At 32.7% G+C, this 21,271-nt stretch overlaps 3 protein-coding genes across 3 annotated transcripts; 2 read left to right on the forward strand and 1 right to left on the reverse strand.

The window, feature by feature from the left end:
* Positions 1-8,516: 8,516 nt before the first annotated feature.
* LOC130614061 (neuralized-like protein 2) lies at positions 8,517-10,566 on the forward strand. Its single transcript, XM_057435458.1, has 3 exons — positions 8,517-9,245; positions 9,484-9,621; positions 10,273-10,566. Exons 1-3 carry the CDS (start codon positions 8,546-8,548, stop codon positions 10,305-10,307), a joined length of 873 nt encoding a protein of 290 aa, XP_057291441.1. The 5' UTR covers positions 8,517-8,545; the 3' UTR covers positions 10,308-10,566.
* Positions 10,567-11,477: 911 nt separating this feature from the next.
* On the forward strand, positions 11,478-14,001 carry LOC130614060 (solute carrier family 52, riboflavin transporter, member 3-A-like). Its single transcript, XM_057435457.1, has 2 exons — positions 11,478-13,225; positions 13,757-14,001. The coding sequence occupies exons 1-2, from the start codon at positions 12,005-12,007 to the stop codon at positions 13,958-13,960; spliced, it is 1,425 nt and encodes a 474-aa protein (XP_057291440.1). The 5' UTR covers positions 11,478-12,004; the 3' UTR covers positions 13,961-14,001.
* Positions 14,002-18,516: 4,515 nt separating this feature from the next.
* Positions 18,517-21,260, reverse strand: LOC130613738 (uncharacterized protein C20orf85 homolog). The gene is made up of 3 exons (XM_057435075.1): positions 21,111-21,260; positions 20,925-21,018; positions 18,517-19,967 (listed from the first exon to the last, which is right to left on the reverse strand). The coding sequence occupies exons 1-3, from the start codon at positions 21,158-21,160 to the stop codon at positions 19,728-19,730; spliced, it is 384 nt and encodes a 127-aa protein (XP_057291058.1). The 5' UTR covers positions 21,161-21,260; the 3' UTR covers positions 18,517-19,727.
* Positions 21,261-21,271: the final 11 nt, after the last annotated feature.

Raw genomic sequence — 21,271 nt, forward strand, 5'->3', positions numbered from 1 at the left:
CTGAACGACAACGTGCTGGATATTGTTTGGTTCACGCCTTATATAAGCGTGGAAGAATGGACCTGACTTAGTTTGCTTGCTTCTATCATCCAGGGGGTTATTATAGAGAATCTCACAGCTTATTTCCTTATAATCTACAATAAAATTATTTTCTTTTGTTTCTTATAGAAGCCATTTCTTCCCATATAACTACTCTTTGCACCTTAAGAATAAATTTTCAGAAAATCAGAATGAAGTAATTTATTGCAAACATATTAAAGGCTGTCTAACCCCCACAGCAACATTTCTTAAAAAGCTCAAAAATACCATAAGAGAGAAACCACATCTTAGTCGTAAAAACACACTTGTAATACCACAAAACAAGTGCAAATTGTTCTTTTTAAGACATTAGTTTAGCAATGGTCGCATGATACATCTTGTTTCAGACTTTTTTCACTTGTGAAGGAATATTATGTCGTCTCTAATTTCCACGGCTTCAATATAACACGAAAATCATATTCTGTTTAAAAAAAGACTAATGTCATAATCTTTAAAACTTAAATTAAGCTCTACCAATTCTAACCAAGTGGAAACCGAATTATCTTCCGGTTTACGTAAATCGGAAGATAATTTACATATGCAGTATACGCTCCAATTAACGGACATCATCGGTGTATGACCGAAGTGTCTACCTTTTGGAAAGTTTCACACTTTAAGTCGCAAGTTAGAAAATGAAGACGATTTTTGTATCACAAAGCAAAAATAACAAATGATAATATAATATTAACATAAAAATAACGAACCAAACTTTCATTCTTTACAAATCTTTAAAGTCTTTCAAACAAATTTTAGCAAATGATGATAAATGATTAAAGATGTTGTCGAGGTTCCAACTTTCTCATTTTAATAAAACCTTGGATTTTAGGATTTAAATAAAAAAGACAGTAAAAACCCTACGAAAGTCCTTGCCCGGATAAGAAATTATTCTTACTGTTTCATCAAATTCTATTACTATCTCAGATTATTTAAATCTACTGTCTTTGTTGTCATCGCTCGTAAATCATTTCAGTATCTCAGTGAATTTTCGCTAGCAGTAAAATCCGAATTTTCAACAGGAACAAGCATTTGTAATAATTATGTTTTTTCAATAAATCTAATTTCTTTAATTTCACTAATTGATTTACATTCTGACCTAAAAACTCCATCATCATTTATAAATACCTTGCTTTTCACATAATACATTTTATATTGTGTTCTCCCTCATGCATACAATTCACTTCTAACAAATCTTCCGTGTTCAGACAATCTCGTCTTTACGTCTTGTATCCAATTGACGTAACACACGAATGATCCTTGGGATCTAAAATATCTCTGGTATGATATTTCCAAAACCTTTTCACCTTTAAAGTGACAGAAAAAATTGTTGAAACCTTTGCAAAAATTAACTCTTGTAATCTACCTGAGCACGCAAGAACTCTATCACCTGGACATAAGTCTTCTTTTACTTTCTCTTCTAGCATTATAATCATTTGCTATTTATATCCCGTCATTACCTTTTCCATTCGAAGCATATTATAATTGACCGGCATGTCCTCATTGCTCAGACATACATGTTTTTTTTATAAGCAATTGAGATTCGAATTGAGGCTTTCAGGTTAAGAAAATGCTTAGGTTATGCTTAATGGCAAAAATATTTATTGGAATATGCTTATAAAAACACATGATCAGGCTTAAAATATGCTTAGGTTATGCTTAATGGCAAAAAGATTTATTGGAAAATGCTTATGAAACACATGATCAGGCTCAAAATATGCTTATTTGAAAAAAAAATATTGCATTTGAATTCTAAACATCAGTAATCATAAATCTCAATACATACTGGTTAATTCAGACAGAAAGAATAAAAAGAAAAATTGCTCACAAAACAAAAAACATAAAAATTTCACAACATCTTCTTAATCTTCACATAATGCTTAGCATATACCTAAGAAATGACCAAATTTAAGCCTATGGATGCTTGTAAATGTTATGCTTATAAAAAACATGTACCTTTTTAATAATGGAAGGTTTATTTTTCATACTTAACCCTTTTAATGTTGTCCAAATAATATGTAACATCTTCCAAAACTTGTCTATTTGATTTCAAGGAGTTATAATGCTTCTAATTCGACATCAAAAAACAAATTGTCATGCAAACACATGGCAATTTGTTGTTAACTGAAACATTAGTATGTTAAATTTAAACGAATGATGATGTCTTGTTTCTTTTTTCTTTTCTATACTCTATGTGTATCATCAGTTCGTCGAACGACATGGTCAGATCAACTTTATCAACACGAGACGACTAGAACGTGAGGCCTTGTTGACACCCTTAACCTTGGATGGGAAATGGCATTGGCAGTAAGAATATGTTTTCTGCCATGGATGCATTTTTGTAGCCCAAAGAAATCTTTCATTTGCAAAGTTTATACGCTGTTGTATGGACCACAAGAACCAAATACTTTGATTTAAGTTGTGTTTTTTTCTCTGTGATGGCTGGCTATGTTGGCTAAAGAATTATAATTCCATGTAAGGTGAAATTTAGCATAGAGTCATCGAAATGGACATCCCGAGTCTTTTTATGTTTTGTTATGTAATTTGAGCAATAGCTTACCATATTTGCAATGCGGTAATTTTACTAATAAATTGTTACTGTTTTCTGTTTTCATAAACACATTTCTGTCGCTACATATTTTTTTAAAAAAAAGATTTCAGTTTTTCTTTATCACTGTTAACATGTCTTATACCTCCATTCTTTATGTCAATTCCATTTCATTTATGCGATTTTTGTGTTTTCGATTCGATCTGTTTACTGATAGCCTTGCGTCTTTCATCTAAGAAATCAACAACTGCTCCCAACGCTCTTTTTTTGCACCCTTCTTATTAAGGTTTTCTTTATTCAATATCTAACAATTCTTTAATGAGGTTCAGGCCATTGTCTTCTTCTGGTTCTTCAGGGAGATTCAATGCATCATTTTTGGCATAATATATCGATATTATTAATACGCAATGTTTTTCTTTGGGAATACCAAACCACGTCAAAATTCAGTTTTCAAACCGTTTTTTCTCCTAAAGGATGCGCAAAATCGAAAAAAAAATCTATTTTGTGTATCAGCTAATAACATTACGTAATTACAACGATTGGTGTCAATAAATTTATTTTATTTAAAAGTTCTTCAAGTGTATTTCAACGGTATTTTTTAAACTCCTAAGGGATTTCGCGATCTTTAAAACAGCGTATTGACATCAAATTCTATTAGATTCAAATATATTTTTGCGATTTTTTTCCAGATTCGAAGATTGTCCAAGCAGGCCCTGGGATCGAGTTTGTCTAAAATCACAAAAATAGGTTCCACAGCACATCATTGCGATCAACGTTTCCATTTGTACCAAGTGAAATATTGTTGAATTGTTGTCAAGTTTTTGCATAAAAGAGCAACAACAAAATAACCAGCTGGACTGGGATGTTAGATTTTTTTCCTGTTTTTTGTCCCACTGCGTAAAATGTTATGTCAACAGACAAAATGGCAGCAAGTGTACTAATTATTGTTGCATTTTTAATAGAATCATCACAAATCAATGATACTCTGTTTATTTAGCTTGCAAGATATTATTTGCTAGCTAGCTATAGTTACCAAATCTATAGCTTTTAGCTACCCTAGCTAAGCTATATTCAGGTAGCTATAGATTTAGCTTTTAGACGACTGGCTTGTGATAAGTTTCAAGGTATCCTTTCATCATTGTTCCATTTATGTGGCACTTTTTTTGAGTGGATTTCTTTCACCTGCCAAAGGCTCCTGTGCCCAACTGACTCCTGTTTTGGGAAATTGATAGGCGTCCATATTTTGCATGGCTAGCAAATATCCAAGGATATACCCTGTCCATCATTCCCAGGTGCCTTATATCCCGGAATATTTAAGAACATGGCCAGTACATGGTACCGGTTCTTTATAAGCTCAAAATCTCTTAAAGAACTGGTAAATTTAAAAATGCCATGTGTGCAACGATATGTAACAAATTGACATGATATTTGTTAACTGAATGAAGTATTACACCATCTGAATCTCAACAAAGCAGTTTTTTGCTAAATAATCAATGTTAATGGCGTAAGGAACTAATGGTTCTTTAGGCTGAAAGCGTTCTGAGAGTGCAAGATTTTTTGCAGTGATACTTAGGAAACCGTTTTTTTTCGTAACAGTTAGTGACAACAGTTTTTTTTGGAAGATACTCATTAGACTTAGAGTGTCAGTTACTTTGTACGAGACAAGGTTACCTTTAGAGTGTCGTTTTTTGTAGAAGACAAGTTTACAATTGGAGTGCCGTTTTTTTTTGTGGAGATATTACGACTCATTAGGATCGCAGTTTTTTTCGTGCTATTCAATACACTTAAAGCACTGTTTTTTTAAAGATACTTAGAGTGCTGGTTAAAAGTTTTTTTAAAGAAGGTAAGTAATCAGTAACTTATGAAATAAAAGTCGATATTGGAGTAAGATACTATCAAAAAATGCAATAGAAAGAGAACATTCTAAAATTAGAATTATAAAAACATAAATATATTATTCACCTGTCATGCCATATTTCCAAATACTGTTTTGACCCTTTCCTGTGCTGCTTTTATGGTTCTAAAATCGCGTATCCACAATTCAGCAAAATTTCTCTGATTATACAAGCTAATTTTTTGTTGTATAGTTTTTCAAACGAAGAGTACAACTGACCTTCCGCAATGAGATTTTGGAAAGAGCGCACATGAGGGAATACACACCATATAGCATGGTGGTCTAGATGAATCACGTGACCTAAAAATTTGCCGGTTCTTTAGTTAAAGAGCCAGCTAAAAATTTACTGGTTCTTTAGTTAAAGAGCTGGAACTGGTTCATTTTTTATATTTAATATAATAATATTAGCATATACTCAGACCAAATTAGGAGCCTCCAACGAGCAACTGTAGAATCCCCTACTGCAATATGTAAGAATTCCTATAAAAGTAATTTGCCAGACCTACATGACCAATGTGTGCTATGTATTGTGACGATGGAATTCCTACAAAAGTAACCTACGCAATCTATGTGATCAACGCATTCTAGGTATCGGGATGATGGAATTCCTGCAAAAGTAACCTACGTAATCTATGTGATCAACGCATGCTAGGTATAAGGATGAGGAATTCCTGCAAAAGTATCTAACCCTTACCCTAACCCTAACGAATGTGATTCCAATGCATTGTTTTTACGCGCGACCTACGGGTAGGTTAATTTAATTGTATATAAAATTAAAATGATTTTAAGTCATGCCCCTCCACTCTACAAGACAATTCTCTGCAACATCCAACAGCCCACATTGGTGTGGCATAGATGAATTCCGTTGTTTACATTTTTAGCAGCAGAGTCCTACAATTCTGGCATTTAGACAGGAAAAAGATGGGTGTCAGCCTTTCTAATTGAAAAAAGCTATAGGTTTATGTTTGCAAATTTTTACTGATGCAAGCTTTCATACATGAAGCCTTGTACTTAACCTTCTTATTACAGGCAGCCTTAGTGCCTAGTCCATGCCATTTTTACTGTCTTTTCTTTTATAAAAGACTTTATCTCCAGTTATGCATACTGCACATCATTGTAACACTGGACATTATGCCACAATGCTCTATGTATTCTTTCTGAAGATTCTGCTGCTTCGAATGCTCTTCGTGACGCATGCATCATAGTAAGGTTATGGGCCACAGATTTACTTGAAACTGTATCATTCCTGATCAGTGAGGATGCAGGAATAGTCTGATTTTTTACCAAAAACAAGCTGGTTTGGTGAAAATCCATTGTTGTTTGATAAAGAATTCTTGGCACTAATAGCCCCAAAAAGTGCTCGATTAGGTGTACATTTCGTATCCTCTATAATCTTACTCAGCATTCCCCTAATGATACCATTATGCCGCTCACATTGTGGAAAACTCTATATTAAATTGCTCACACATTTCTTCATACACTTTATTGATAAATTCTCCTCCATTGTCAGCCAGAGACTTTCTTGGTTGACCAAATCTTGCTAACCAAATTTTAAAGATAATGTCTGTCATCACATCTTTATATTTTGTCTTTGTTAACTTTGAAAATGAAAATGTTGTGAAAGTATCTATGATATGAATAAACCACAATGATTGTGAAATCTAAAGCCATATATTGATGAATTCCGACGACAATAGATAACAAGCCAACAATAGGATGTGTCCTTGGTTTTCTATATAAGACAAGAGTGTGAGACATAATCAATTAATTTCATGATTTCACTCCGGTCCTCTAAAAAGGAATTTGATGCTTTAGAAGAGATTTTAATTTCTCAGCATTTGGATGACAGAACTGACGATGAAGTTTGACGATCTTGTTTCTTTTGGATTTTTCACTTGCAAAGGCAACTTGAGGAAGCAAATGGTCATAGTTCTTTTCATGTAATTCTATCCTGTATGCAACAGAGACCTGTGGTGGTAAATTTTAAAGGGTGGCATTGTTTGAACATTTTAACAGCATCATTGCTAAAATCTAAAACTGCATCTACTTTTCTCATAGATGTTTGACTCAAAAGCAAAGGTATTTCATTGAATACAACTTCTGTTTCTAGATTTATCTGTTTTGAACCAATAATTACAGGTAAGGTTACTCTTTTTGCGGAACGAACTGCTTCGCTATCTCCAATTTTAAATCTTGTTCCACCTGGATACTCTTCTGGCAGTTTATCACTATCAATATTATCAATGAAACATTGGTACCAATTCTTACCATAGACTGTTTTGGTACAACCACAGTCTAAAACTGCACATGACAAAGTTTCACCAACAAGGGATTGCATTTCACTTTCTTTAATTTTCGAAAAAAATGTAACTTTTGAACAACTGTCTTCCTTTTTCACATCTTCAGACTCCTGATTCTCATAAGAATGGGGACAATTCACAGCCCAGTGATAAATGGACTGAAAAATATTGCACTTTGAAGAATTTCCAAATTCATCAGGCGGATTCATTACTCTGTTACTGGATCTGGTTTTTCTCCATCCATATCTTTGATTTGGTGCTGCAGCCCTTCCTCTTTGGACTTGGATTTTGTGATACAATCGTTCAAACTCTATAAGGTAATCATTCATGCTCATTTCAGAGGGTCGTTTGAATTTTTTAAAGGTTTTATAAGCCAGGTATGCAATTTGATTTTCATCCTTTAAGTAAATTTTGTCCAATCTGTCAGTAATAGCTTTTACCTCAGTTGTGGCACTGATTTGTTCAATTTCCAATTCCAATACTGCTTCTTTAGCTTTTTCTTTCAAACAGTTGGCCCTTGTTTTTCCGCCTTTATAGCTCTGTGAGTGCTTGCCATATTTGAACTTCTTTTTTTCAGTCTTTGTAACTGGAGCCTGTATTCAATGATGGTTGGGATACCCAACCTTTCGACGATTCGCTATGATACTTTGCAATTTTATTCCTCTGCTACCATTTGTTAAACTTGCAGTATGTGTATGACTAACCTGTAGGTTAGTCATACACATATTGCAACAATTCAACACAATTAAACCCCATCACCAATTGATTCTTATTAGTAATTGCCTAGAATGGAAGATTAACACTCTGGTGGTTACTTCAAAACACTGGTGGCTACTGCTGGTTCTTACTTTTAGTATTTGAGCATAAAAAATTGTCTTGGAGCACAAATTATTGAATTAAGTAAATCCATCTTTCAGCACAAAATTAAACAGATGGTATACTGACTCATGGTCAAAAAATATCGAAAAGCCTTATCACCAGGACTTCCTCTTTATATTGATATAGCTTCCCCTGCAACCCTGTAAAATTTTAGGAACAGGTTTAATCAGAAATTCTAAATAGTGCTTGTTAGACAATAAAAATGGTTTTAATCAAATGGCTTGAATGGCTCGATGAATTATTGTATCCACATGCCTCATCACCCAATCATGTGCCAGAGCCTGAACACAGTTAATATTTTGTTTATTTGATTAGTTTTTAATGACATGTATAATTATCAACGTGTCTATTATTTTTTTTTCATCAGTATTGTCCTTCTAGGACTATCTTATGCACTGCAATATTTACAAGGTATATATAGTATTTTCAGTTTTGCATTGGTCATGTTGTTTGATGGTATATTTGTTGTTTTTGCAAAGAGTTCTAGAAAGTTTTTGTAAGCTTTTTTTGTTTGTTCTCTCACAATTTGTACTTTCCTATGTATTATCTTTTTCGTCTATTACATTATCTGTTTTTTACTCAGTCCGTTTAACGGTTTATGTGCGTGTTGCCTGGTCCTAATATGTCTGCGTATGTTTTTATCATTTTAGTGGAGTTTAAGATTAAGGAATAAGTGCTTCTTGATTTGTTTCTCAATTTTATGTCAAAACTACAACAACAGGCTTTTTGAGCACATTGTGTGTTTAAATGTAATCTTCTAATCTATTTACTCTTGTGTAAAAGAGTTTAATCTTTATAAATCTGACAAGTTTGTCAATCTCTTTAAAACTCTTAAAATAACGAACGGCTGCTATGTTATGTTACTGCAATCACCTACTGTATATATATATATATAGACAACATTATAATATGCTACGTTTTCATCGTGCACATGGTCGAAATATTGAGTTGAGAGAAAATAGACGTACTGCTATCAGAGTGGAAAGTTTTGCAAATGCTTTGGTATTCAGCCACAGACCTTTAGAGCGAAATGAGTTGTTCCTTATTGAAATTCAAGATCAAGCAATCGGTTGGGCTGGAAATATAAGGTGTGGGATTACTCTACACAATCCAGGAAGCATTCAAATACCACAATATTTATTTCCAGATTTGCAAAAGATGGGGAAATCGTATGTTTTTGCACTAAAACCCGTTATTGATGATCCTTTTAATGACATGGAAACGAATATGAAAATTGTGAACTGGAATAATAGAATGCTGCGTGGCGAAAGAAATGGAAATAAAAATGTGGAGACTGTAATAAGAAGGTGTGAAAAAATGAAATATTGTGATAAATTTAACAAGAAACTTCTAGCGTTAGATCCGTTTTGTAATCCCTGTGGTATAAACAGCAGAATAGGATTTTTTGTTTCACCGAAAGGCGAATTGTATTTTTTAATAAATGGACAACAGTTTGGTCCATGTGTACAGAATATTCCAACACGAAGCAATATTTATGCAGTTGTGGATTTATATGGGGCGACAAAACAAGTACAGATTGTAAATTGTGGAGGTAAGGATTATGATTGGTGTTTTTTCTCATTTCTATACATTTTTTAAATAGAAAAAGAGAGAAGGGGAAAGGTTGATGCGACGCCAAAATTAATCTGGCCTAAAAATTTCACTCGACATACATGCTAATTTTTGCTGGTTTTCGTCAGGAGGTCGGCTAAATTAACACTATAAATAGGAATTTTTTGCAGTTTGTAGAAGATTGCAGTTTTTGCAAAATTATGTTTTTAATTTTACAGTTCCGTCATTATCAATGTTTTGTAAGAATTTGTTATGGCAATCTTATACAGAGGAAGAACTGGAGGATAAATTACAAGAAGCTTGTCTTCCTAAAACACTAAAGATGGAACTTCAGGAATTCTATGCAAGCCATGGAAGTTAGTGTTATGTTTGCACGGTGTTTTGAGCTGTGCATTATTTACTGTACTGTTTCCATCTCACTCTTGAGAATAAAGATATTTTCCATTCACCCACACTCGGAACAAAATTATCGCACTTTTTTGAATTGCTATATTTTCAGACATAATTTATTTTCATTTGTTGCATTGAGATATATTTTTGTTATCTTCAACTGAATCTTGAATTTAATATACAATTCTCAGTTACAAGAGAGTAAGGGTGACATTTTAATTTAGGCATGAACATTGTTTTTTAAGCTAACTAAAAAAGGACACTCCTTTTCATTGTTTCAAACATTCTGAGTATTAAGTGCAAACTTATTTGAAAACAACCTTCAATAATTCACTGGAATTCGAATTTAGAGAATTCGACGAGATGTCTGCTTTGGAAAACATCTTCCAAAAAGGGCAGAGAAATTACTTTCTGATGCTATGCAATTGACAAAAAGTGTTTTAAAATTTAGAACCCCAAAAAATAAATTCAAGGGTTATTTGGGTAAAATTTCAGAATCGAAAAAAACAACAATTTTATACTGATGGACTTCTCTAAAAGTTTTCTCCACTCATTTAAATCTTGGCGAATTTCGTGCGAATTTCTTTTACAAATCCAATTTGTTCATTTTATTTTAGGTTATATTTCAATTATTTGTTCTACTCCCATCTAATGTAATCCAGAGTTATTTCTATTGCCACTACCTGTCAACCGCTTGTGCGCTTGCAGGACATGGAAACGTTTTAAAGACAGTTTTCACTATTATTTAAGGCTAGTTTATCTTCACACTATACAACATTTTTATGTCATTGGTTTTACGCAGGCTTTGGGTTGAAGTATCTGAATCGTAAAAATTATTTCAAAGCTTTTAATTTATTTGATATTGTAATTTCAGATTATTTATGTGGAGATATATTTTTCAGTTGTCCGCATTTTTTTGATTGTTTGTTTTTATTATTAACTAGAACTGTCCAGGTTAAGGATATTCTTGCAGTTTTTTATTCGCAGTTAATAATAACGCATGCGCGTAAATATGCGCGAATATTCAGTACCTTATCGGACTTTTATCGCCAATCATAAGTTGCGTTATTTTTGCCATGTAGTGTTAAAAAGATCGAAAATTTGAAATATAGGCCAAAGGTGGCGTTATTTTTATTTGTTTTTTAAGCGCATATTTTAATTAGGGATATGGCCATCATTTTAGGCTCTTAAGGTCTATTTCTGTTACCTTATTTTAAGAAATTTAAGCAAGCTGGCTGCAAATATGTGTTTCTTTCTCATTAACCATCATGTCAGCTAAGATTGACGATGAGTATCCTTGAACACGATAATTTCGAACATAACATAGCTCAACATTTGTTTCAACATCAATTTTCGCGTGAATTGCGCGTTTTTCTTTTTTAATCAATTGGCAGCGAAAACACGGTCCTAAACGGCGCTAGGCTAAAATCTGGGAATGATGGTTTTAATGCGAGTGTTATTTTAGGGTTGGTAAAATAAAGAACGATAAGGTACCTTAATAAAACATATTTTATTAATTGGAAGCATCAACGAAAAGTATGCGGAGTTATTGTTTCCGTTTGAAACACTTATTTATAAAAGTTTTTTTTATTTCAAAATAGTCTCAAAATTACCTCTATATTTTCTTTTTGCTTATCGTCTTTAAGAATTTTACATATTTTTTTGCAGGAACTTATTTTTGCGATTTGTTCTAAAAGTGCAATTTTGCGGAACTAAATTCGGTCCGAAGTTGCAAGAATAAGTTCCGGCGAAAAGGAAATATTATTAATACGTGAATAAACAAACTGGCTCGTAATTTTGCTGCGAAATCTCCTTCCGAATAAGAAAATAAAATGATAAAGACAGTCGAGCCTAACACTACATTTCACTTAATTTCAAAGTAGAGGAGTCATGCTCAAAACTATCTGTGTTGAAAATTTTCGCATTAAGATCATATTTTAAAAGAAGAACCTTTCGCGGTTTGAAGATAGGTCTGGCGAAAATTTTTTTAAAAGCTTGATCGCGAAAGTTTTATTCCCACCAGATAAGTTGAAATATGCTATTCTATCTTTATTTATGTGAAGTTTCTTTGATGGTAAAAGACTTACTTTATATCACTGTATTGTGTATATCGCGAGTTTGAGTCTGAAACTTATTACAAACACAACAAACAGCGTGATAACTGTGAATGATATAAGATTTATATATTTTTTACAGGATAAGTAGTGTTATAATAACGTAAAACGAAACTAGAAACTGCGAATTCAACATGGCTGTAAATTTATACAGAACAGTACAACTTGATTGGGTGACTAATTCAGCCTAAAAACCACTGCATATTGGCAATCACATTTGGGAAAAATCACAAAAATGAAAGCCGCAAGAGTTATCACATTGGAAAAAGTTAAACTTGCTTTTCTTATCTGTGTGTTTGGTACTGGATCGTGGGTAGCAGTGAACGGACTTTGGGTGGAACTACCTGTGCTAGTTGGACAATCTCCGCAGCAATGGTCTTTGCCGTCATACTTAACGGTTGTCATTCAGTTAGCAAACATTGGACCGTTGGTTTACCTTTTATTGCAAAAATACGCAATTTGTAAATCAAAGGTTGTAACAGAGACACGTACGATCTACTTAATTTTATTTGTCGGTGCACTAGCATCTATTCTTTTAGCGTTTACATGGAAAGAGACAAGCGTGATAAATAACAAGCCTTACAGCACGTCTTTGATTGTATTGAGTTTGTTTATGGCAACTGTAGATTGCACATCTTCAGTTACCTTCCTTCCGTTCATGGCGAACTTTCCTTCCAAGTTTATGACGATATACTATGTTGGGGAAGGTATGAGTGGCCTGGTACCAAGTGTCGTTGCTATGATACAAGGCGTTGGTAAGCAGTCTTATACTTGTGAAGAAAGAGCAGTACTTAAAAATATGTCCTTGAATTATACAACCAAGAAAGGTGGGGCACACGCTGAAAGTACCACTGGTTTGAAAAATGGTACCATGTTTAATTCAACGGAAATCGTACCATCCTATTTCCACACAGAGCCACGTTTTTCAGCAACCGTTTTCTTTGTCGTTATAACCGCCATTATGGTTTGCAGTTTGACAGCCTTTATTTTGTTGATAAGAATCAAGAACAAAAATGTTAAACTTGAATGTACGCACGACGCACAAGAAATGGACCAATACAATTCTACCAAATGCTTGCAAAACTTTTATAACGATACAAATTCAGGACCGAAGTCCTCAGCACCAAGCACGATTGACCAGCTTAATAACCGAAAATATTATTTTTTGTTGTCACTGAACGGTGTCATCAACGGTATAAGTAATGGTGTGCTACCGGCCTTGCAATCATACGCATGTTTACCATATGGAAACAATATTTATCATTTGACTCTTACATTGTCAGCTGTCGCCAATCCTGTGTGCTGTTTTCTGTATTTTCTTGTTAGCGTCCAGTCTAGTGTTGCTATATTCATTGGTGTCTGCGTTTATCTTGCGTCGGCAAGTTATACCATTGGCATTGCTGCGACTAGCCCGTGTCCACTTTGGCGTGATTCGTCAGCTGGTGGTGTTGTCGTGGTAAGTAAGCTAGTCTTATATATTATTTATTTGTGTTTACAAATAAAAAATATTTCCCCCGTCTTGCGTTAAATTCATTTATATATACGCTATTGTAGCCAAGGATTTTAAAAGTAGTTAAAATATTACGCACGTCTTGTAGATTTTATTGCGTGTCACCAGCACTATATTTTTCAGATATAGGAATTCCGAAGTTTTTAGGACTTAGGGATTTTTTATTTTGCTGTTTGTAAAGGTGCATTTCCACTCAAAAAGGAAAACGGATCAGAATGGAGCAAGAGAAATACTTACATTTAATTGGGCGTCTGCTAATTATATTTTTGTTGTTTTTTTAATTTTTTTTTGTTCCGTTCCACAAGAAAAGTTGAAATGATTTCAACTTTTAGTTTGGATGGGAACAGAAAATCTTACCAACCAATCAGATTCCATAAATCACAATTGTCCGCTCCGACCCGTTTCAATTCGTTTTGAGTCAAACTCTACCTTGATGTCATTGTATGAACTACTTTTACGTCATTTTCGTGTATTTAGCTTCTCGTTACTGTGTTCGGCGTTGGATTGGTTAGCTATCTAAAGACGGCTATCAGTACCGTTATTCGTAGTCATGGTTACAAGGGACTTCTATTATGTGGTGTAAGTGTTCAAGTCGGATCACTTGTAGGCGCGTTGATTATATTTCCGCTGGTCAATGTGTATGGTTATTTCAAGCAATCACAAGCCTGTCAGGTTTGTTGACGGAAGCAGAAGTGGTCTGGTTAAGAATTCGTTTTGGAAAATAGTGCTTATTTGTTCATTTAATGAACGAATTATTATCGCTCTAAATGTGCCATATTTTACTGCTATATGTTCGAGTTGACTAAAACATTTAAACATATCTTTTATTATTAACCTTATTTAATATACAGTATCTAACATATGGCTATAATTCATCTTAAAGTTTTTTTTAAGTGAGATATTGGAGCTAATTGAATTAGTACAAGCGATATTGTACCTAACTAGTCAGTGGCCCGTGGGAAAATCCACGGGTTCGCCTGTCCTTCTTATCGCATTGCGTGCGTCTCGCTACTTACGGTACCATTTTGCATGACAGACGTGTACGTATAGCCGGTGGAAAATCCACGGGTTCTCTCGTCCTTCAAATTTACCCGTCGCAACAAAGTGGATAAAATATATCGCATTTGATGTTTGTGTTTCCGTAACACGTCTATCTAACTCAGCGAGGGTCCAACCCGTGGATTTTCCCACAGGCCACCGACTAGTTAGGTACAATGATTTAAACAAAGCAATTCTCTTCGTCATTTTTGAAGCATGGACAAATTAAATTCGGTTTTAGTAGTTAGTTTAGTAGTAGTTACTAAATTCGGTTTTAGTAGTTAACTATTTACTTTAAGATCCTAACTTTGCTCTGGAAATGGACAAGTTGACGTAGGCTAGATTCATACACTTTGACAAGTTTAAAGTGTATGAATCTAGCTTACGTACTTGCTGTGGTGGAGAACTACAAAATTCACGTTTTTTATATAAGAATACCCTTTATAAGAATATCAGGCTGCAATTTTATGTTAAAACAATAGGTGTATTGTTTAAAATAATGAAAGAATAAGAAATGACCAGCCTGGTTAGAATTTTGGTATTCTTACAATAAAGTTGTACCTTAAAAGTTGATTAATCTTTGCGAAGATTAATTTTCGCAAATTTTATTCATATTCCATTTGCCTGCCCGAAAATTCCCAGTCAATTCGCCAAAATAAATCTCGCGAAATTGCTAAAAATTACTTTTTTTCTAAAAGAAGATTTTTTGTTTTTCTCTCTGATTTTTGCTCGGCAGATATATTGTAGTAGATTAAGCAAGTTTGATTTTAATAAATAGGCCTGAAAACTAAATAAAAAATGCTGAAATATACTAGATTCGCGAGAAAAATATCTTGACCTGGCTAGTTCGCGAAAATTAATCTTCCCCAAATATATTTTTTTTGGACCTTGCAAAAATAATTCTTCGCAAAAATTAATCAACTTTAGCTGTTACGTTTTAATACCTTCTGTCCACGGGTATGGAAAATTTTTCAAATTTTTAATAAAGTTAAATAAATTTTATTTATTCAATTTTTTTATTAGTCTTGTGTCCCAAAGAATTTATATAATTTATTGTATAGAAATATATATTTTTTCCATCTACCTTATTGTACTAAAACAGGATTATTTCTTAGTTTATGTAAAAGAAACGCACCAATATTTTGTGTAAAATCTTGAATTTTACTGATTTTTCTTTGCTATTTGTGGAAGAATTTAAACTTGAAAAATAGTACATCCGAATTATTAAAACAAATATTTTAATTTTATATCATTTCTTATAAAGCATATCTTGTCTTTTTACTGATATTTACGAAATTGTAAACAATATAAGAAGGAGAAAAAGCCACGTGTTACAATACCACTGTGAGAATAAAAGTAGTGATTGTTTCATAAATAAGCGTGTTCACAATCAAAAATTTTTTCGACATTCCGTTTGTACATCTTCACTCTTCCAAAAATACAAAGCATGAAACTCCCACAAGTTCTATAGATCAATAACAACAAGGGGTAGGGGGCAATTCTTTGTTATCATTATTGGGCCACAATGTTGCTTACTCAAGTAATCGCCAACCTCGTCCCCAGAGCTTGTTAGGTTTTTTGTCCAAATATAAAAAGCCTAACAAGCCCTGGGGACGAGGTTGCGTAATCGTAAATATATTCAGTTTCTGAACTCGCTTGTTAATCTATTTTTCGCCTCCGAGACCGACCATTAAAGTCCTTTTGCGTAGATATATTATCTCTTAACGAGTTTACTTGCTGTGGTCCTGCTAAGTTTACGGAGCAAAAACTTGGATTATCTGCAACGACGTTTCCAAAACTTTTTTATAAAAGCCCGTATAGTGTATGATCTCGTACTTTATAATCCCATCGCACTTTGTAATCTAATTTTGTCGCATTTTGTAATCCCATCGTAATTTGTAACCCATTTTGTCGCACTTTGTAATCTCATCCCAAACCTATCGCATTTTGCAATCCCTCGACCTGTCGCACTATTTTTTTTAAGTTTAAACAATTGCTAAAGACTTTGTATGAGGCAAATGAATAACCGAAAATCAAACAATTTGATTGGTAAATAATTGGTCAAATAACAAATAATTTCCATAATGCGCACTTTAGTTTTGTGAGAAATTAAACCTTCGCAACCTCAACTTACAGTGGTGGTACTACCAGAAATTAAACTTTTGCAACCTCAACTTACAGTGGTGGTACTACCGGAAATTAAACTTTTGCAACCTCAACTTACAGTGGTGGTACTACCAGAAATTAAACTTTTGCAACCTCAACTTACAGTGGTGGTACTACCGGAAATTAAACTTTTGCAACCTCAACTTACAGTGGTGGTACTACCAGAAGTTAAACTTTCGCAACCTCAACTTACAGTGGTGGTACTACCAGCAATTAAACCCTTGAAACTTCAACTTACAGTGGTGGTGCCCCCAGAAATTAAACACTCCCAACCTCAACTTGCAGTGGTACTTCAAGAATTCGACTTAAACAATTATTAAATTAGATCGAAGAAAAAGGCAGAATTTTAAATGAAGCAAAATATACAAAAACTCAAAACAGCAACAAAGTAACCCCTCAATCGTTGTAGATAGCACGAATCATTTAAAATACTTTGGAAATAAACAATTCGCCCTGTATCATCTTACCCAGATGACGAAAATGACTAAAACATTTTTTGGGCATAGCTAAGTTTAAGGCAAAAATTCAATCGTTTAGATAAACAAGCGAGACCTTAATTGACCTACCTAGATTTAAAACATCAGAAAAAACGAACAGTTCAATCCTCAAAAAAATTCGAAATCCATATTTTTGAAACGTTTTGACTCATTCTACCCACGAATCCCCATTATTAAGCCGAAAAAAAACTTCTCAAAAAACTGAATTCGTCACATTCGAGGGTGTATTGTTGTCTATCTTTATCAAAAATCAAAATAAGATAATGATCAAATCTTCAGAAATGTCCTAAAAACATATTTTGGGATCTTCTCCTTTTGCGCACAAATGCGCAAAATAGTTTCTTCTTTCGCGAGATTTAATTAAGTGTATTCAGTGGATTAAATTTCGCGGTTTTTGCAAAAAACGTATAATTAAATCCACGCGAAATTGAATTGAAAACTTATTGAAAACTTTTTTTTTTTGAGTTTTTCTAAGGCGTAGAGTAAAACAGACATAAATCTCAATCATTTTTGATGATATTCTTTTTTTGTTTACATGATAAACACGATAAAGACTAAAAAACAATTTTTAATCAACTTCTATTATATCATATTGTATATCCTTGATTAAATGTACTTTTCACATTTCTTGAATGCATGAAAAATTTTCTAATATCTTTACAACGTGACTCTTCCTTTTGGGGGTATTAGCGGATTTCCGACTTTTTTTCTTCGTTTTATTGATACTTCCCCCAGACGTTAATGAAAAAAAACAATGATTCTTAAAGTGAGTCTGAATACCAGGACGAAGATGACGAAAGCAGTGAAAAAGATGAAGATGAATGAAGTTCAAAACAAGGAAAAAGACTTTTTGATTTTACCTTGAGTAAATATTAAAAATTGTTAGTTTAATAAAAGTTGTTTTAAGAAGATCAAGTATCTCCAGAGTATCTCCAAATTATGCGTAAAATTCAATTTTTTTTAAATTACTTTATTCGCTCGTCCGCGAAAGTAAATCTATGCGAAATTTTCTAGAAAGGGCTTAAACACGAAATCCAATCCACGTGAAATCAAAAATTTCGGTCGACTGCGAAATAAAATCAACGCGAAATTTTATCCACCAAGGTACTACATGAAATCCAACATTCCACTTTTTTATCATTTCCCTGCAATCATTTTCTTGTTTAAATTTACAGCAATAAATTTGATTACATAAAAGATATCGCAGCAAATTTTTGATTTCGACCAATCGACGTGCAAACCCTGTGCAGTTGGTGTTACAGTAAGTATATAGCTGTAGGATTGGCAGAGTCCTTGAATTTTCTTGCAGACCAAATGATTTTCTTTTTTGGTACGGTATTACCTTCATGATTATTCAAATCGTCAAGAAAATGTTGGACATAAATCTATTTTTCTATGAGTTCTCCATTCACCATAACACATTGCGTATCTCTTTTCTTAAAGATGTTTCCTTGAATGAAGAGAAGCAACAGAGTAATGGTGCTAAAAACGCTTTTGCCACACCAAATTTGTTTGACACACTAATTTTTTTCACATACTATTTTTTTTCACACTAAACAAACATCTCTTTACGCAACTATTTTTCATTTACAATTCATATATATATATGTAAAAAATCGTACCAATAAAGCACAAAAAATCCAATCCATACATATAAAAATATAATTAAAAACCACTAACACGATTATTATACTGAATAACTGTAACATAGTAAAAGAATTTTATATGCACTGACTATGGTTTTATACCGAAAACCTTTTGCTTTATCTTAACTTGTTTGTTTTACTTTTCATGGCGAATCTTACCAACACGATTATTATTATTTCATTGGAACTTAATAAATTTTTTTAAAAATCACAAAAACATGATCAACCATTTCATTCGTTTCATCAATTTTTTTAATTTCTTCTTCAAAATTTTTCCTTTGTTTAAAAAATATGTATTTAACTCAATTATAACAATTTTCTCCTCAAACTCCTGCATTTTAATTCTTTAAAATCGTCTAAAATATTCTCAATTTTTTTGAAACAATATGGGGATGTCCTTAAATCGCCTCAATCACTGTCATGTTCTCAAAAAAAGGTTAAAAATTCTCATAAAAAATCCTCATATTTAGCTCTAAAAAAAGTGGCAACCAGGGGAATTTGGTAACCTATCCAGGGGGTTAACACAAAATCTCTACAGTTATATCTGTTGCTTGTTTGTCGACCAAAACCAAGTTAGTTTTTTTAAGGACTTTACTGCAAAAAGAACGGAAAAGTATAGTTGATTTTCGTACTCATTACACAAGCACGACTTTAACTCAAAAAAGATTACTAAAAAATATTATTTTGAAAAGTGTATATACAAACAATGCAAATTCGGATTGTCGTTTAAATGAAGAAATTAGTTATTGCTAATAAAAATAATAAAAAATCAGACATTTTTTCTTCTATTTTAATAGGAAAAAAATAATATTACCAAATTTATTTGTTGATGGAACTTTTTAAAAACAGGGCTAAAAATTTAGAAAAAAATTAAGAGGGAAATTTTGATTAATAGGACACATTGTTTCTTTTTTAGTACTAGCAAAAAGGTTTTTTCTAAAAAAAAACGATAGAAAAAAATCAAATAAAAAGAAGCAAATACAAAATTAAAAGTGGTTAAAATGCTAAAATTAAGAATATTAGATTAAGAATAGTATCAAAAACCACTCAAGTTATGTCCAAAACATTGGGTTAGCAGCAATTGTAAGCGCCATGCTTTTTTCACATCATACCTTCTGCTGGCCAATTCATTTGACATAAAAATGTCCTGACTGGTTTTGCATAATTTCCATATCTCTCTAAGTTCATTTTTGGATTTGAACTTTTCCAACCAATAAGACCTGTCGATGTTTTTGGAAAGGAGGTATCTTGTTTACTCTGTGTATTAACAGCAACTAATAGTGGTAGTTTTAACTCATTTTCTTCATTTTTACTTAAATAATTACTCCTTTGCTTCTTCCTCTAGATTTTAGAATAATTAAATTAACAACAATGATAATTTAGGGGCCGTCGGCATTTAATTGTTAATTGGCTGTAATTTATGACCTTTTCTACCTCCCCTTAACAGCACACTATTTTTTGACTTTTTAAAAAAGATTTCTATATAACTTATTTTTAACCAGAGGTAAGATTTAAGATATTCACCTTTACCGATTTCCAAGTAACCTTATCCACGGTAATGTTAAGTTAGTAAGCATAAATAATAAATACTTAAAATATCTTGTAAACTTATACATAATATCTAAACTTTTTTAGCCATCAGGGGCTTAGGCTCTTGATGATATCTTCAAATACTTTTTTCTGGGAAATTAACAAGGCACAAAATTAATACAAATAAAATTAACATTAAATCCTATTACTTTTTATAGAAAAAAAATAATTAACACAGTTTAGCTTAATTAATTACAAAAAGCATTAAAATAACCCAAATCAGAAAATATCTTTATGTATCTTTATTTTGAGAATGCGTTCATTGACAATCAGTTTCTTTTGTTCAGCTACCCTTCATCGTGCTTAATTAGGTAGGTGAACCTACTAAATTGTTTTGCATATACGCAAGCAAAATTAAATTAACTGTATATATATGTAGTAACTTTTTTAATGTCATAGATATTTACGCTACATTTTAACTAGAGGCATTTAATAATTAACACAAATTTTCAAAATTTGAGTTATGCCTTGTTAATTTCCTGGAATAAGGTGTAGCTATGTACAGGTAAAATGTCAGCATTTTTTGAAGGTTACTTATGGCATCATTTTCTCGGATTTTCTGAAGTTATTTGTTACCTTGAATAACTTGAGAACAAAAAATTTTTTGAAAAAAATTGCAAAGGACTTGATGGTAAACATTTTTTACAGGTTTTGCCTAAATAAATACATTTTACCAGCATTTAGCTAGCTAGCATGACTAATCCTTACCTGTTGTCTTTCTTCAATAGATAAGTTTGCTAAAAAGCTCCAATTCTTAGACCATTGTTTAACTGCAGTATGTTCTTTTAAAACATGATCTTTCCTGTAAATTATACATTAACATTTTGTTCGTTTAAAAGCCCTACTACTACAAGCAAATATTTTCATATTTTTTAAGATAGATACTACTCTTACCAAATTAAATCTTCAGCAACAACATTGCCAATTTTCCCTGGTTTTACCATGTTTAAAACAAGAGACCTTTAGTAAAGATCAACGTAGAATGTTTACAGCTACCATTATGTCAGCATTTGCGTTGTCTTGACTATAGTTTTTTATGACGCTTATTTCTTTTA

The sequence above is a fragment of the Hydractinia symbiolongicarpus genome, chromosome 11 (genome assembly GCF_029227915.1).
Source record: "Hydractinia symbiolongicarpus strain clone_291-10 chromosome 11, HSymV2.1, whole genome shotgun sequence".
NCBI classification, from domain to species: Eukaryota; Metazoa; Cnidaria; class Hydrozoa; order Anthoathecata; family Hydractiniidae; genus Hydractinia; species Hydractinia symbiolongicarpus.

Bases quoted from the DNA above. Each gene is read 5' to 3' on its own strand.
- LOC130614061 (XM_057435458.1), top strand. From the start codon at position 8,546: ATGTTATGTTACTGCAATCACCTACTGTATATATATATATATAGACAA. The intron at 9,246-9,483 runs GTAAGGATTATG...TTAATTTTACAG, and splicing joins ACAGATTGTAAATTGTGGAG to TTCCGTCATTATCAATGTTT. The intron at 9,622-10,272 runs GTTAGTGTTATG...ATTTTATTTTAG, and splicing joins ATTCTATGCAAGCCATGGAA to GTTATATTTCAATTATTTGT.
- LOC130614060 (XM_057435457.1), top strand. From the start codon at position 12,005: ATGAAAGCCGCAAGAGTTATCACATTGGAAAAAGTTAAACTTGCTTTT. The intron at 13,226-13,756 runs GTAAGTAAGCTA...TCGTGTATTTAG, and splicing joins CAGCTGGTGGTGTTGTCGTG to CTTCTCGTTACTGTGTTCGG.
- LOC130613738 (XM_057435075.1), bottom strand. From the start codon at position 21,160: ATGGTAAAACCAGGGAAAATTGGCAATGTTGTTGCTGAAGATTTAATT. The intron at 21,019-21,110 runs GTAAGAGTAGTA...TATAATTTACAG, and splicing joins GTTGCTGAAGATTTAATTTG to GAAAGATCATGTTTTAAAAG. The intron at 19,968-20,924 runs GTAAGGATTAGT...TCTAAAATCTAG, and splicing joins CTATTGAAGAAAGACAACAG to AGGAAGAAGCAAAGGAGTAA.